This window comes from Ursus arctos, unplaced genomic scaffold, assembly GCF_023065955.2.
Source record: "Ursus arctos isolate Adak ecotype North America unplaced genomic scaffold, UrsArc2.0 scaffold_9, whole genome shotgun sequence".
In the NCBI taxonomy this organism is placed as follows: Eukaryota; Metazoa; Chordata; class Mammalia; order Carnivora; family Ursidae; genus Ursus; species Ursus arctos.
Genome location: NW_026623111.1, coordinates 19172567 through 19187782, shown reverse-complemented (window position 1 = coordinate 19187782; position 15216 = coordinate 19172567). Strand labels below are relative to the sequence as shown.

At 43.7% G+C, this 15216-nt stretch overlaps 1 protein-coding gene across 1 annotated transcript in view; it reads left to right on the top strand.

The window, feature by feature from the left end:
- CCDC149 (coiled-coil domain containing 149) overlaps positions 1–15216 on the top strand; it is a 101646-nt gene that overhangs the window by 32170 nt on the left and 54260 nt on the right. Inside the window, exons 2-3 of the mRNA XM_048211873.2 lie at positions 1741–1902; positions 4311–4349. Of these exons, the coding sequence (XP_048067830.2) occupies positions 1741–1902; positions 4311–4349 (201 nt within the window). The remainder of the gene's footprint in view (positions 1–1740; positions 1903–4310; positions 4350–15216) is intronic.

Genomic DNA, 15216 nt, shown 5'->3' with positions numbered 1-15216 from the left:
CTCTCTGCTTTGTGTCCGCGTCCATAATGACAAAGTGCTCATGTCAGAGTGTATAATGAAACTATAAATTGTTTTCATGAATGCTCTGAATTTGGTCTTTTACGGGGCAAATTCAAAAGGTATTTAATGCCACATTTCACATACGCGAATCATTTCACATACGCGAATAACGCCAGACGGTGCAGTATATCCAGTAAAAGTAGAGTCCCAGTCAGGCTCACACTGGCCCGAGAGGTGGGTGATTATCAGGTTAGGGTGGTTCAGGGTCAGCGTGAGGGTGGGGGGATGGGGAGAAGGGAGGACCTGGAAATCCTGTCTCTCTGAGGAAGAGTTCCAGGTGGGTACACCCAACTGTTTGGGGGTAATCAAGGTGTAGCTAAAATACTTAGCTCATTTGGTCCCTGGGTAGTGGGTGCCTGCGTTGGAATTATGGAAGTTGTACACATCTTGGTGGAGTCAGTGAACAAACTTTCTCAGGTGGGCAAATGCTGGGTTGAATGGGCAAGTGAAATCTACTGCAGTGATTTATAGTTCAATTAAGTTATTTCTAATAACACTTTTTGTATGTCTTTATTATAGTATAGCCATATGGGTTTATTCTAGAAAATTTAGAAAACACAGAAAAGCATAAAGAGTAAAATTGTAAAAAACACCTGACGAGTTGTTACTGATATTTTTACAAAATTTGTATTGAATAATCGTTCTGTGTATATCATTTCATTAAATTTTAATAATCTTACCTGAATATATAAATCCTTTTAAAACAAAATTTGGGTCCAACTATCTATCTATCTGTGTCACTTAAAAATTGTTTTTCTTTTTTACTTCTATGTCAGTTAAATTATTTCAATCTGTTTATCCTGATGAGGTTGTGTAATATATAGGTAAGGTTCGGTGGGGTAGAGTCCAGAGCCCACGACCAAGAAAGAATTCTTGAGACGTCTTTGGTGCAAAAATGGTGGTTTACTAAAGCACGGGGACAGGACCCGTGGGCAGAAAGAGCTGCTGCCCCCGGGGTTATGAGGGGTGGCTGATTATATACTATGGGGTTGGGGGAGGTAAGGAAAAAGGGAGGTTTGAGAAAATAGTTTCATATGTTAAAGAAGATTCACAGGATACCGGAAGCCTTGCCACTGTCAAGTTAAGTTGGTTTTTCCCTCTAGCAAGGCGTTAACATTAAGATGGTTGGGAACTTCCTGGAGGCTTCAGATTATAAAGACATTTAATTGTATCTACATTCCCTTCTGGAAGCTAGGTTATTGATAGAAATGCTTTGTTCTTGTAGACTGCTAAAACGTTTGTAAACTGAGGGAGACACAAGTCTTGCAGGATTGTGGTCTTAATAGGCCAACTATTTCTTTTTCCTTTAGGGCAGCCAGGAGTGCCTGAGGAATGTCACATACATCCCATGGGGTGGGGGGTGGGGGGTGGATTGCGGGATGTCAGTTTCTGCTTTGTCCTCAGCTTGCCTTCTGTTTCCTCATCAATCCCAGTCTGCTAAAGTTCACGAACATCCAAGGTTTTGGTTCAGTCATGAGGGGAGTGTGTCAGGCACCAGCAGTCTGTATATTGTAAACCTACTGCACATGTCATTTACTGACCGACTGTTAAAAACAAAAAACTCCACAAAACAAAACCAACCATGCAGGGCATGTGTATTTCATACACATGAAATACATGTGAAATACATGAGGTCTATTGACGTTTTTGACCAGCTGCTTGGATTCGTTTGTTTTGCAGTACCTAGTGTGTAAAAGAAAGCTGGAGAGTAAAAAGGAAGCCCTGCTGATCCTCTCCAAGGAGCTGGACACATGCCAGCAAGAAAGGGACCAGTACAAACTCATGGCCAATCAGCTTCGAGAGCGCCACCAGTCCCTGAAGAAGAAGTACCGGGAGCTAATCGTACGTGTTACGTCACAGCGACGTTCTTGTGCCCTCATTAGGATAGAAAGTGGGTTAAGCTGGAATTAAAAATTTAAAAAGAAAAAAGAAAAGAAATAAAGTGAGGGTTTTAACATGCCAGTTCTTAAAAAAAAAAAAAAGGATCGCATTCAAACAGTTCCAAAGTGGAAAAATGAAGTGAAGGTTGTCACCCCTGTTTCCTCCCAGTCGCTAGCGAATATGTGTATGCTTCCAGACTGCCTGCTCTGGCACCTGTGAAATATGCACACATACATAGTGTTTGTACGTGCCTCCTGATTAATTTGTTTGTATGGAGCTTTTATCCTTTTTGTTGTTGTTGTTTTCTTTTCTTTCCTTCCTTTCTTTCCTTCCTTCCTTCCTTCCTTCCTTCCTTCCTTCCTTCCTTCCTTCTTTCCTTTCCTTTTCTTTCCTTCCTTCCTTCCTTCCTTCCTTCCTTCCTTCCTTCCTTCCTTCCTTCCTTTCCTTCTTTCTTTCCTTCTTTCTTTCCTTTCTTTTCTTTTCTTTCTTTCTTTCTTTCTTTCTTTCTTTCTTTCTTTCTTTCTTTCCTTCCTTCCTTCCTTCCTTCCTTCCTTCCTTCCTTCCTTCCTTCCTTTCCTTCTTTCTTTCCTTCTTTCTTTCTTTCTTTCCTTTCTTTTCTTTTCTTTCTTTCTTTCTTTCTTTCTTCTTTCTTTCTTTCTTTCTTTCCTCCCTCCCTCCCTCCCTCCCTCCCTTTCTTTCTCTCTTTCTCTCTTTCTCTCTTTCTCTCTTTCTCTCTTTCTCTCTCTCTCTCTCTCTCTCTCTCTCTCTTCTCTCTCTCTCTCTCTCTCTCTCTCTTTCTCTCTTTCTCTCTTTCTCTCTTTCTTTCTTTCTTTCCTCTACACCCGGGTGGGGCTGGAACTCACCACCTGGAGATGGAGAGTTGCATGCTCTACCGACTGAGCCAGGCAGGTGCCCCTGCATGGGACTTCTTAAAGAGGATTCGTATTTTAAATCTACACTAATCCAGAAGCCACTAGCTACATGTGATTATTTACATTTCACTTCAAATTAGTTAGAATTCACTCGAATTGAAAACTCCGTTCTTGAGTCTCAGCACATTTCATGGGCCCAGTCCTCTGCAGGTGGCCCATGGGTACCGTATGGGATTCTGTGGATATAGATTTCCGGGATGGCCACTGTATTGGGCAGCGAGATAGAGAGCGTTTCCATCATTGCAGGGGGCTCTTCGTCAGCACTGTATAAACGTTGTTCCAGCACCTGCTTTTCACTCAGTACTTTGTCTGGGTCATCTCTCTAGGCCATACATACAAATTTAATTCACTTGTTAAAACAGTTGCATTATAAGATTTCCCTAATTTCTGTAACCTTTCCCTTATCCCGGGCGTTTGGATTCTCTTTGGCAAGATTTTTAAGCATACAGATTATACTGAGATGGGGGGTACCAACCGCAGAGCAGTATTTTGCATTCTCCTTTTTTCTTTCACAGATACGATCTCTGTTTTTGAGTGCAGACCCGATGGCTAACATTCAGCTGTCGGTGCTGGGATCATCCAACTGTCCTGGAGCAGAAATAGAATAGGAAGATTCCATGGGTTAAAATAATGCTGACTTACATTCGGGCTGCATGGGAGAGAAGAGTACTCGTTTACTGAGCATTTATACCTTCACCTGAGCTCTTCCTTTTCCCAGGTGGCACCAAAAGGGGCGGAGGGGATTAAATCCTTTTAAGACAGAAAGTCTGATGGGACTGGAAATTCTCAGTTAATTCTCTTTCATTTTGAGCATATCCCATCCCCTCTTCCCTACCGCCCTCCAAAATTGTTCGGCCCCGTAGGGAAAACTCAAGCATGTGTGTGTCCACTATTATTCCTTTGGATCTAACTATTTAAAAGAGAGAGTCAACTCAAACCAGATGAAATATTGTCTCAGTTTTGGCTCTGCTCAAAAACAATATTCATAAATCTAGTTTATTCATGCATTTACTTGGTTCATAAGGTTTTAGAAAGTATATAGGTTTGGTCCTAAGTGGAACTGATTTTCTAGAGGTTTTTCCAAAATAACTGGTTCGGTTTATACTTAATTTTTTTAAAAGTATATTGAGGGGCGCCTTGGTTAAGCATCTGCCTTTAGCTCAGGTCACGATCCCAGGGTCCTGGGATCCAGCCCCACGTTGGGTTCCCTGCTTCTCCCTCTCCCCCCTGCTCTTGCTCTCTCTCTCACTCTCTCTCAAATAAATAAATAAATAAATCTTTAAAAAAAGTATGTTTGAATTTGGTTCAGCACACTATTGATAACAGGGGGCAGGAGTGGGAGGGTCTGAATTTAGTTCAGAGTTTGGTTCAGTTCCTTAAATCTAAGCACACCTTTTTTTTTTTTTTAAGTAAAGTGTAACATTTGTTTCTTTGTAGGATGGAGACCCGTCACTTCCCCCTGAAAAGAGGAAACAGGTAAGACTATTCCTGAAGTTGGTAACTCTTGGATTGTTCATACTGATGTCTAACAATGACTGGGGGGGGGGGAGTCAGAGGATCCAAAATGTATAGAGAGCTTCTCTTAGCTTCCCAGAATCCTTTTGTGTTACATAGGGGGTTAGTAGAGAAACGCTTTTTGAGAAGAGGGGTTGGCGATGGGGGAGGGGGTGTGTGTGGAAGGAGACCCAGTAAGGTCCAGAAAGGGGGAAGAGCGCACACGAGTTGACACGAGTTGACACGATTCCCTTTCTTGTTGGGAATCCTGTCAGGAGCCATGAGTTGGGAGCTCATATTGTTCATGGATGGATTCTGTTCTCCTATTTTGCTTCTATCACTTCAGGCTTTTAAAAGCCCTCTTACCAGCAAAACTCACATGTTCTTTTCTACTAAATGGTAGCCAACATTATGGGTGAATCCATTCTTTCCCTACAGATTTTAGATACTTACTTGTGTCATTGAACAAATCCTTACTTATTTGTGGATCTGTTTCTGAACTTTCTGTTCTGTTCTGTTCCAAAGAGCTTCCTGTGTAGTCCTGGGGTTGTACCACATTATTCCAGTGGTTTTGGCTTTATAATACTTGTGACATCGGTTTAGGCTAATCTCCTTCCCTTTGCTCTTGCTATGCACGTGTTTCTTATTTGTTACTTTTCCCAGATAAAACTTACAAACATTTTATCAGCCTTCCTCTCTTCCACCAAAACAAACCAACCAGCTTATTGGTATTTTGATTGGGGCTTCATTAAATTTATAGACTAATTTGGGGACAGTGAAGATTTTCATAACATTATGTTCAGGATTATCATAAATCGTATTTCTTTTACTCCAGCTGTGTACAAACATATATATGTTGTTGTTTTCCAAAGATACCTCTGTCAGACCTTTCTTCAACTTGGTAATTGTTCTCTACTGACATGCCCTGAATTACACCTTTTTATTGGGCTTTAAGGGAGCCCAGATGATGGTGATGTTAATGCTGTGTGTTCCACGTTATGGAGAAGCCTCTGCCCCAGACCAGGGCTTCAAAAGTGGGAGATGCAAATAAAGATACAGGAATTGTTTTGTCTCTTCATAGCCGTAATGGCCAACTCAACATCCTGTTTTTGTTCATTGACGATATACCCGATGTCACATGTAAACTCGTTGGGTCGCTTCCTTGAGATTTTTGTTGCTGGGTAAATAGTATGCCCAACACACACACACACACACACACACACACGCACACGGGACTTTGACCCTTAAACAGCAGCGCAACTCAGTCCTACGGTTACCCATCTGGTTATTTAGTTCTGCTCATTCCTATACTCTCTTCCTATTTTATTTGATTATTTTATAATCCTCCAGGTTTGACCTAAAGTCAAATTTTTCTATGGAGCTAATTTTTTTCTAAACAAAATTACAAGGGTAATTTTATCATGAATGTCTAAAAATTGGGCTCCTTAATCTGGAATTGGTAGATGTTTTTGTGGTTTTGGTGGCTCTGAACAGTCATCTTTGTTGAGATTTTCGAGTTTGTTAGTATTCATGAAGGGGTTTTACAGTTTAAGTGAATTCACATTCCGTGACTTTATAATAAAAAATTTACATTGACTGAGGAGAATCTGAAGAATTCCAGTAAGTCTGTCAAGCTGCATTCATATAGCTCCGAAAAAACAAGTTCAATGTCCTAAGCGCTGGCTTTTTAGATTTGAATATGGCATTCAGTGTCTGTCCCTTTGGGATTTGTACAGTAGTGAGACTTTGGCTGTGTATCCTTCCTGCCTGGGTTGGAACCTCTGACTTGCTGCATGAGGTAGGAAGGGTTGGGGTACAGATGACCAAAATTCTAAAGTGTTTAAACAATAAAGAAATCAATGGCCTTGCATAACCGGAAGTTCAGAGGTAGTGCATCCTAATTCTTCTCCATTGCGTATACTCCTTCTCTCCATTGTGCCGCACTTGGCAAATAAAAACACAGGACACCTCGGAGGTGACTGTGGGAGGGCACAGTTGGTCAAGCATCCAACTCAAGCATCGGCTCAGGTCATGATCTCAAAGCGGTGAGATTGAACCTGGAGTTGGGTGCCACGCTGAGCCGCTGCGTTTGTCTGCATGCACATGCTGTCTCTCCAAATAAATAAATAAATCTTAAAAAAAAATACAGGACACTTGGGAAATTTGAATTTCAGATAGACAATTAAAACTTTTTTAATATAAACGTATGGCTCTTGGGGCACCTGGGTGGCTCAGTCGGTTAAGCACCTGACTTTTTTTTTTTTTTTTAAGATTTTATTTATTTATTCGACAGAGGTAGAGACAGCCAGTGAGAGAGGGAACACAAGCAGGGGGAGTGGGAGAGGAAGAAACAGGCTCCCAGTGGAGCAGGGAGACCGATGTGGGGCTCAATCCCATAACGCCGGGATCACGCCCTGAGCCGAAGGCAGACGCTTAACAGCTGTGCCACCCAGGCGCCCCATGCACCTGACTTTTGATCTCAGCTCAGGTCATGATCTCAGGGTCCCAAGTTTAAGCTCCCTGTTGGGCTCTAGGCTGGGCATGGAATTTATGCCAAAATGTTATTTGTTGTTTATCTATAATTCAAGTTGAACAGGGCATCCCATATTTTATCTGACCACTCTACCACTGTGCCAATTTTAACACCATCTTTCTCTCTTGAAGAGAAAGAGAACTCTTGAACTTTCTCTTCTTCTTTGCTTAGAAGAAAGAACTTCACTTTCTTCTAAGGCTGGTTCCCCTAAGCAGGAGAGGCAAAAAACCCAGCTATGGAATGGAAGTGTTTCTCTCCAGTCTAATTGGGCTAGTGTAGGACATGCTCCCGTTCCTGGTCTGCTAACATTCCCCAGGAGAGTGCCATGTGTTGATTGGCTTCAGTTAATCACCTAGGATAGAAGGGCTGTGAGGAAGCCAGCAGTGACACCCAGGAAACTAATTGTCTGGCATTGGGAAGGTTCCTTTGGGTGTCTGAGTCTCTGCAGTCTTATCCATAAAATGGGAATAAGTATGGAACCCACCACATAGTGGTACCAGCAGAGCCCTCCCCACGGTACCTGGCAAAGCATGAGCACCAATAAGTATTTATCATCCTTTTCTTCTCCTCCTCATCCCCCTTAAAAATTTCTTTTTAATCAGTTGTATATTAGTGTGTTGACTCTGTCTCTCACACAGCCAGCCGTACGAGGTGGGTGCTGTCATTAGTGTCGCCATCTGACAGATGAGGAAATTGAAGCATATGGTGGTCAAGGAAATTACCGCAGGGGAATGACGTAATTCATGGGTGTTGGGGCCAGAGTTTGAACCCCTGCTGTCCGCTCAGAGCTCATGCTCAGAGCCACCATGACTCAGTCCCTATTTATGGAGCACCTAATGGGTGTCTTGTGCTAATTTAGACAGTAGGGACACGGGTGTGAGAAAAGTCAGACCCAAATCCCCAAGTGTGGAACTCGCATTGTAGTTGGGATGACAACACCCTTGTTTCCCCGGGAATGTTTCTGTTTTGTCCTGGCATAATTTGTATTAGCGCTCCTTTTTACCCTGCAAAACCCCTTGGTTTAGATGATAAATAACATAGTCACCTTAATTCTAGTAGACATGCTATGAACAAACAGTAAACAAAATAATTAAAATATATTGGATGTTAATGGCCTTTGGTGGCATGGAGAGAAAAATACAGCCCAAAGCAAGGGAGAGAATTCTGGCTTAGTAATGGAAGAGATGTCTTCAAAAATAGTGATGGAAAATAGTTCCAGGATTTGGAAAAATGAACAATTTTACCCATTCAAAATATGTTTTTTAAATTTTATTTTTCTTGGGGTGCCTGGGTGGCTCAGTCGTTAAGTGTCTGCCTTTGGCTCAGGGTGTGATCCCAGCATTCTGGGATCGAGCCCCACATCAGGCTTCTCTGCTGGGAGCCTGCTTTTTCCTCTCCCACTTCCCCTGCTTGTGTTCCCTCTCTCGCTGGCTCTCTCTCTCTCTCTGTCAGATAAATAAATAAAATCTTTAAAATAAATAAATAAATAAATAAATTTTATTTTCCTTTAATTTATGGAAGCATGTGACTGGTTTTGGGGGAGTGGTTGTTAAGGTGCCTTCTTCATGAGCTCGGTGTGGGGAAGAAAATGCACCAAGAAGTGTTTAGGTACTGGTTGCAATGAGTCTTTGCATTTAGCTGGAAGCAGACAGCTTTGCACACATGTGACAGGCCTGGAAGGGAGAGGCACCATGATTTTCCTCACTTTTTCATCTAGCAGGAAGTGGGTATAGAAGCATGCACTCTGACCTAGTGTCTCCTATATTATATTACATGTTTATCCCAAAGGCAAGACAGTGGGTAATGGGGCGCCTGGGTGGCTCAGTTGTTAAGCGTCTGCCTTCGGCTCAGGTTGTGATCCCGGGGTCCTGGGATTGAGCCCCACATCGGCTCCCTGCTTGGTGGGAAGCCTGCTTCTCCCTCTCCCACTCCCCCTGCTTGTGTTCCCTCTCTTGCTGTGTCTCTGTCAAATAAATTTAAAAATCCTTAAAAAAAAAAAAAAAAAAGACAGTGGTTAAAGTATTGACCCCTCCAGCTGCAAAGCAAGTACACTTTATTTAGGCAGAAGGCACTGGAACAAAAACCAGCTGTCAGGTTAACAGATGGGACATGGAGGTCAAAGATCCACATACTGGAAAAGGAGAAGATGCCACACGAAGCCATCTCATTGCCCATCAGCCTTGTTTCTTGACTGTGAAGGAGGAATTTCTATGGCCTCTACTTCACTCTTCCCCTGCTCATGTCTCAACTCAGAGGGAGACATTGCTGTGATCAGTGTTTTGGGTGGGATGTTTGTGTCCCCCCAACATTCATATATTGAAACTCTGCTCCCCAGTGTGATGGTATTAGAAGATAGGGCCTCTGAAAAATGGTTAGGATAAGAGGTCGAAAGTGGAGCTATCATGAGTGGGATTAGTGCCCTTCCAGAAGTCACGAGAGAGCTTGCTTTCTCTGCTCTGCTCTCTGCCCCCTGAGGGTGCCCCAAGGAGTCACTACCAAAGAGGGCTCTCACCGGAGCCTGACCGCACTGACACCCTGCTTTCAGATTGTCAGCCTGTAGAACTCTGAAAAATCATCTTCTGTGCTTTATAAGCCCCCCGCCCCCAGACTATGGTATTTTGTCATAGCAGCTTGAGGTGACCACAAATGTATCTGAGGCTTCTTCTGAAATGTAGGTAGAAGCAATAGCACCCCCTCAGCCTTGGTGGGGTTTTGTGTTTCTCAGAGACCATGTATGCATGCACGGGTGTACAAACGTGATCTCCCAACTGTCTTCTGAAGTCACACTGGCAAGTTAGGGCTTCCACAGAGTCGCAAGGCAGCCTCGTGGCTCACAGCAGGTGGTAAGAGCCTGGGTTCTGGCGTCCAATAGACCCGATGTGAATTTAACCCTTCCGCTTGTCAGTGGGTGATCTCGGGCAAGCTGCTTACCCTTTCTTAGATTCACATTCCTCCCCTCCAGAGTCAACGTAAAAATGAGACGTACTCAAAGCTCCTCTGAGGAATCGGTATAATGGTCATTGTGCTCATCGCCTGGTACTTGCTGAGTGCTCAGTGAATGTTGGCTAGTTTCTGTTTTTCCCGTGACTTGTCCAAGGTGACACAGCCAGTTCATAGAGCAGCACTAAAATCCAGATCTGCTAGCTTATACTTCTGTGTTCTCATTCAGGTTTTTTTGTTCTATATTTGACTCTTGGACCGAGTGGGGAGGAAGCATAGTCTACATTTAACCTAACCCATTTTGGAAGCCCAGAGACGAAGGGCTTTGTAGGGCTTAGAAGTGGTGGAGAACCAGAAACAGCTCGGAATCTTTACCTGGTGAAGCCAGTGTTCTTTCCCATGGCAACCAAGGGTCTGGTCATAAATATCTTCCTGCCTCTTTTGTCTCCTCCTCAGAGGACAGACCAGAACTTTCATGTTGGTAGTTCTAGAAATATAGTTGTCGAGGCTTTCTTTTAGAACTTAGAATCCCTTTTAAAACAACTCAATTTCCAATGGCAAATCATCCGTTAAGGAAGCTGTGAAGAAATTGTGACAACAGCGATGCACTAATCACTTCTCCTGGGATATTGAAATGAAAACATCTTCTTGATACTCTAGGCAGAAGCATACACCTCTTCGCCGCAGTGAGAGATCGCCAGAAGATCTCAGACAACCCTTTCAGTATTTTTCTTTCATTAAACAAGCAGTTCCTCCAAAGGAAGCGAAGGGAATTCAAATTATCTTGGGTTCATGTTCTTAGAAGATGGGACTCTTGGGGTAACAGCAGCACATTCTCCCCATTCAGACTCCTCCTTGAATAAACAATCAAATGCATCTTTGTCTTCTCCCGTTTTGATTTCAAGCCGACGTACCACGGGAGGTATTCCTGCTGGTTTAAGAGGGAGTCTTTGCTTTCTTCCCTTAAAGAGTGACAGCTTATTTCAATGGTGACATGTGCCAGAATGCCGAGCCTGGAGAAATCAGAGTGTAGAGTGGCCCTTTGTGGGATGGGGGGGGAGCCTTTTACTTCGGTAGAAAAGTCTTCTTAGTCAATCTTACTTTCATTCCCCGTTGACTGCGAATCAGAGCAACTTTGTACATGCATCCTGGGTTTGAGGCTCACAACCTAAAGTTTCCTTCAGAGATCTCAAGTGCTTTGAGATGTTTCGTTTCATGACTCCGAACTGTACGACTTTCCCGATCCACCAGGGAAACTGGGAAGAGATCAGGTGCAGCTTGTGGGAGCCCCTCCCAGGTCCTAGTAACTGTAACTTCATTCTGAGCATTAGAGCCTCTTGCTATCAGCTCTGTGGATCCTTGCAGGGAGTTTGCGAGCAAGGCGGGAGCGCCCCCCAATTTATAGGTGAGGATGTTTAGGCTCGAGGAATCTAGAGAACTTGAGAGGAGGCAGGTGCAGAAACGTAATGGCCAAGATGAAGCAAACATCCGTGTCAACAGCAACCTCCCAAAACCTGAGGACAAGCGTTTGCCTGTGGGCCTGGAAATGCTTTCCTTCCAAGCCTGTGTTTTGAGGTTATGAGGTGGGAGCAGGCTGCTGAGGGCTCCTTGCACAGCCAAAAAAAAAAAAAAAAAAAAAAACATGGAATGAGCTCTGGGTGGTGGTTTCTGTGTAAATAAGAAAACTGTCACTGTGGCACTTGCTATGAATAGGGGGCCCTTGCTCAGCAAAGCAAGTCTCGTCTATTACTATTAACACAGGAGTCGCCATAGACCAAAGCAGTGGAGTTGAAATTGTAATTAAATTTGCTGTCAATCACACTGCTCTAGGATACTTGATGTTTCATCAAACATTTTTAAAAACATATTCTTGCTTAATCTAGTACTATGCCCTATTGAGGTACTTCTTTAAGGAGTCTACAGCATCTTTTTTTTTTTTAAGATTTTATTTATTTATTTGAGAGAGAGGGAGAGCGCACACGATAGAGAGTGTGAGTGCAAGAGAGAGAGAGAGAGAGAGAGAGAGAGAGAGCATGAGAGGTGGGAGGGGCAGAGGAAGAGGGAGAGGCAGACTCCCCGCTCGAACCCAGGCCAGGACCCTGGGATCATGACCTGAGCTAAAGGCAGATGCTTAACCCACTGAGCTACCCAGGCGTCTCAGCACAGCATCCAACTTTTTAACACCTTGTCCAGCAGCATAGTTTCTAAGTCTGATCTCGGTCTCTTCCCCCTCACCGTCTCTTTTCCTTACTCTTCTTCAGGAAGTGCGTACATCAAGGTTTTACCTGTCTCTCTCTCTCTTACTTTTTTTTCCTTCCCACTTTTGATTCGCACTTTTGATATGTCAGCAAATTGAGAAGTAAGTTACAGGACTTTCTGGCCTACATCATTTTTACATTGTGATGTAGACTAACTTTTCTGTGGCTTAGTTACTGCAATGATATGTATCTAATAAATTATAGAGGTTCAGGATGACATGAGGGATTGTCCCTGGAGTGTTGCCCCCGGCCCCTGGTCGCGGGTCTGAATTATTTAAGGACTCAGGTGGAAACATGTGGCCCGCCCCTTTTTCTGCTCTTCCCAGTGTCTGGGCTAGTGCAGGGATGAAGGGTTAATCTTGAACTTTTCATCGCTTTCTTTTATTTTGTGTTTTCTTCACCCTGTACTCTTAGGTTCATTACATGGGGGCCTGCAAATTTAACTAACAAAAGACAGAAGGAAAAGTGTACAATTTTATGGCTATTTTATGTGTATGGGAGTTCACAGAAGAAGGGAAACTCAAAGAAGTGGTTGGCACGGGGGCTTATATTCCATTTTAATAAAAGAAAAGGGGTTTGGGCTTCAAGGGATAATCAGCTATGGGAAAGTGACTAGGAAATGTACAAGGAAATTAATGGGAGCTAAGGGCTATTTTAGTAAGGTTTGTTTATGCAGACTACTTGGGGTGCCCGGAGTGGCTCTCTGGTGATGGGTTGCTTTCTTCTTCCTGGTATGGAAGAGGCAGGTCACCTTCACAATGGGAAATTTATGCCCTGCTTTTAGGCAGAAAAAGGGAGGAGGTAAGGGAACTCTGTTATCTGTTGATTCTCAATTGCCTTCGGCTCAAAATGTCCTTATGGCAAAGTGGAATATTTTGGAGTCACATATTCTGATCCCCTTCATATCCATCTTTACTTTTCTTACTTCTGGGAGAAAAATGGTATATAGTGGATCCTTTTCTCCCCATCTGAAGGATTCAGGGTGGTTTCCTCTAACTAGGGTCGTGAAATCCCCTCCTTGTGAGCCAATGTTGATTACTTGATCATTGAAAACAAGAGTCCTTAACAGTGGTTGTCATTGCCGAATGTGATATATCGTTTATTTTTTAAATCTCCCTGCCATCACTTCTTATAAGTGTATTAAAAGTGTACTGCATCTAGAATGTAAACTGTTCCGACATATTTTATGGCTCTCATAGAGGAATCGAAACCCAGTGGTAGAGGCAAGAGCTAGAGTCTAGGATGCAGTGGGACTCGAAGAAAGCTGGATGAATAGCTCCCTTGGCCCACGTGACTATCTGCCTTAGTGAGAATGTCTGCCCCCCAAAAGGCGGAAAGGTTGGGGTGAGATCCACATTGCTCTTTCACCTTCCAGATCTCTGCTTTCACAATAACTGTCAGGATTTGTGTCCTTCGTCTCTGTGCAGAGAGAATTGCCATGAGCGTCACGGCGCCCACACCAAGGGCTGGCCTTGGCAGCACGCTTGTGCAGACATCGCTGGTAATTGGGGGTTGAATTGTTCCTTGATGAAGGTGTGTCTGAATCCTTTCCGCCTCGGGTGTCCCAGCTACATTCTCATCCAATCTCGCTCGCCTCTCTTCCCCCATCACAATGTTAGTCAACTTCCAGCTAGAAAGAGTCACTTTGGTATACGGGTCCTACGATATATGCCACTGTATTCATTCCCCTGTTACCAAAGCTAAAATGTCAACCTTTCACGTTGGCCCCGGCTAGATCTGAATATTTAAAAGAGGCTTCTTTTTAAACCTTTTTACGGTTTGCTATTTATGCTACCTCCTGCCCCAGAGATTTAGACGAAATGATCTCTCAGTTTGGTTTTCCTTCCCTGTGAAAGCCTTCCCAGCTTTAGGCGGTATGCCACTTTTTCTTTGACATTTCCTGTACATAGTGCCGCTATTGCCCACCGATGGTCACAGAGTCCTTCTCAATAACATGGAGACAAAACGCTGTGCATAGCTGATAAATTATAAGCAGGCGCCACGTGTTCGCTTGATGGATTGTTAGAGGGAGCGCGTGTGAGTCACGGGTGTTATTTTTGGTCAAAAGAATCGTGTGAACTTTTCTCCTCTATTTTGAGTGCTTTCAAATGGACTGCTTTTCTTTTCTTTTCTTTTTCTTTTTTTTTCCTCCTTAAGGTATATGTCAAGGAATTAGGTACCCTATCAGAGCAGTCATTTTCCAGTTCCCAAAGTTATTGTTTTGGAGTTGAGGAGGCGGAAGGACTGAAAAGACTGAATAGAAAAGAAATGTGTGTTGACAAGTAACCCAGCCTGGGAAATGTGAAATTATAGTCCCCAGCTTTGAAGCGGGGTGCCTCCCCCACCCTACCCTACCGGGAGGGTCAGTTTCAAAACCGGGGTAGATTTACTAGAACCCAGCATGGAGGCTCTGTGCTCCTAATTGACCGCATTCTGCGGCTACTATAGAAATGCCTGGCTTTATTTTGGTAGAATTCTTTTCAGCCGGCTGCAGGGTAGATAATGGTTGGCAGTCCCATCGCTGGCTCCGTAGTAAATGTTGTTTCCTGAAGCAGCCCTGTCCTCTGCTTCGCATCGCACTGGAACCTTTGATGTGTATACCGGATGCCTGCCCTGCGCTAATAGCCAAATACCTGGGAGCTCTGTCGAGGAGCTCGGTGCTTTTCAAAGTGAGGCCCAAGGACCATGCCGGGAGGTAGGCTGCTTGCTTCTGGTCCATGATAAACATAGAAACTGAGGAAGTGTTTGGAAACTTCTATGGCAGTTTGACAGCATGATTTTATGTCTGTTGAATGTACCAAACACTTGGGGGTTTTATCCTGATGTCACTTTAAATTCATCTTTTTAAAGATTTTATTTATTTACTGAGAAAGAAAGAGACAGAACACAGAGGAGAGTGAGAAGGAGCAGACTCCTTGCTGAGCAGGGAGCCCAACGTGGGACTTGATTCCACAACCCTGAGATCATGACCCGAGCCAAAGGCGGACGCTTGACTGACTGAGCCACCCAGGCGCCCAAGTTCATTTTTCTAGTAATTGATTTTCATTGTATTTTACAAAAGTTCTGCTCCGTGCCGGGTTGGAGGTAGAGAACCAGCCCTTCCCCACTGACAGATCGA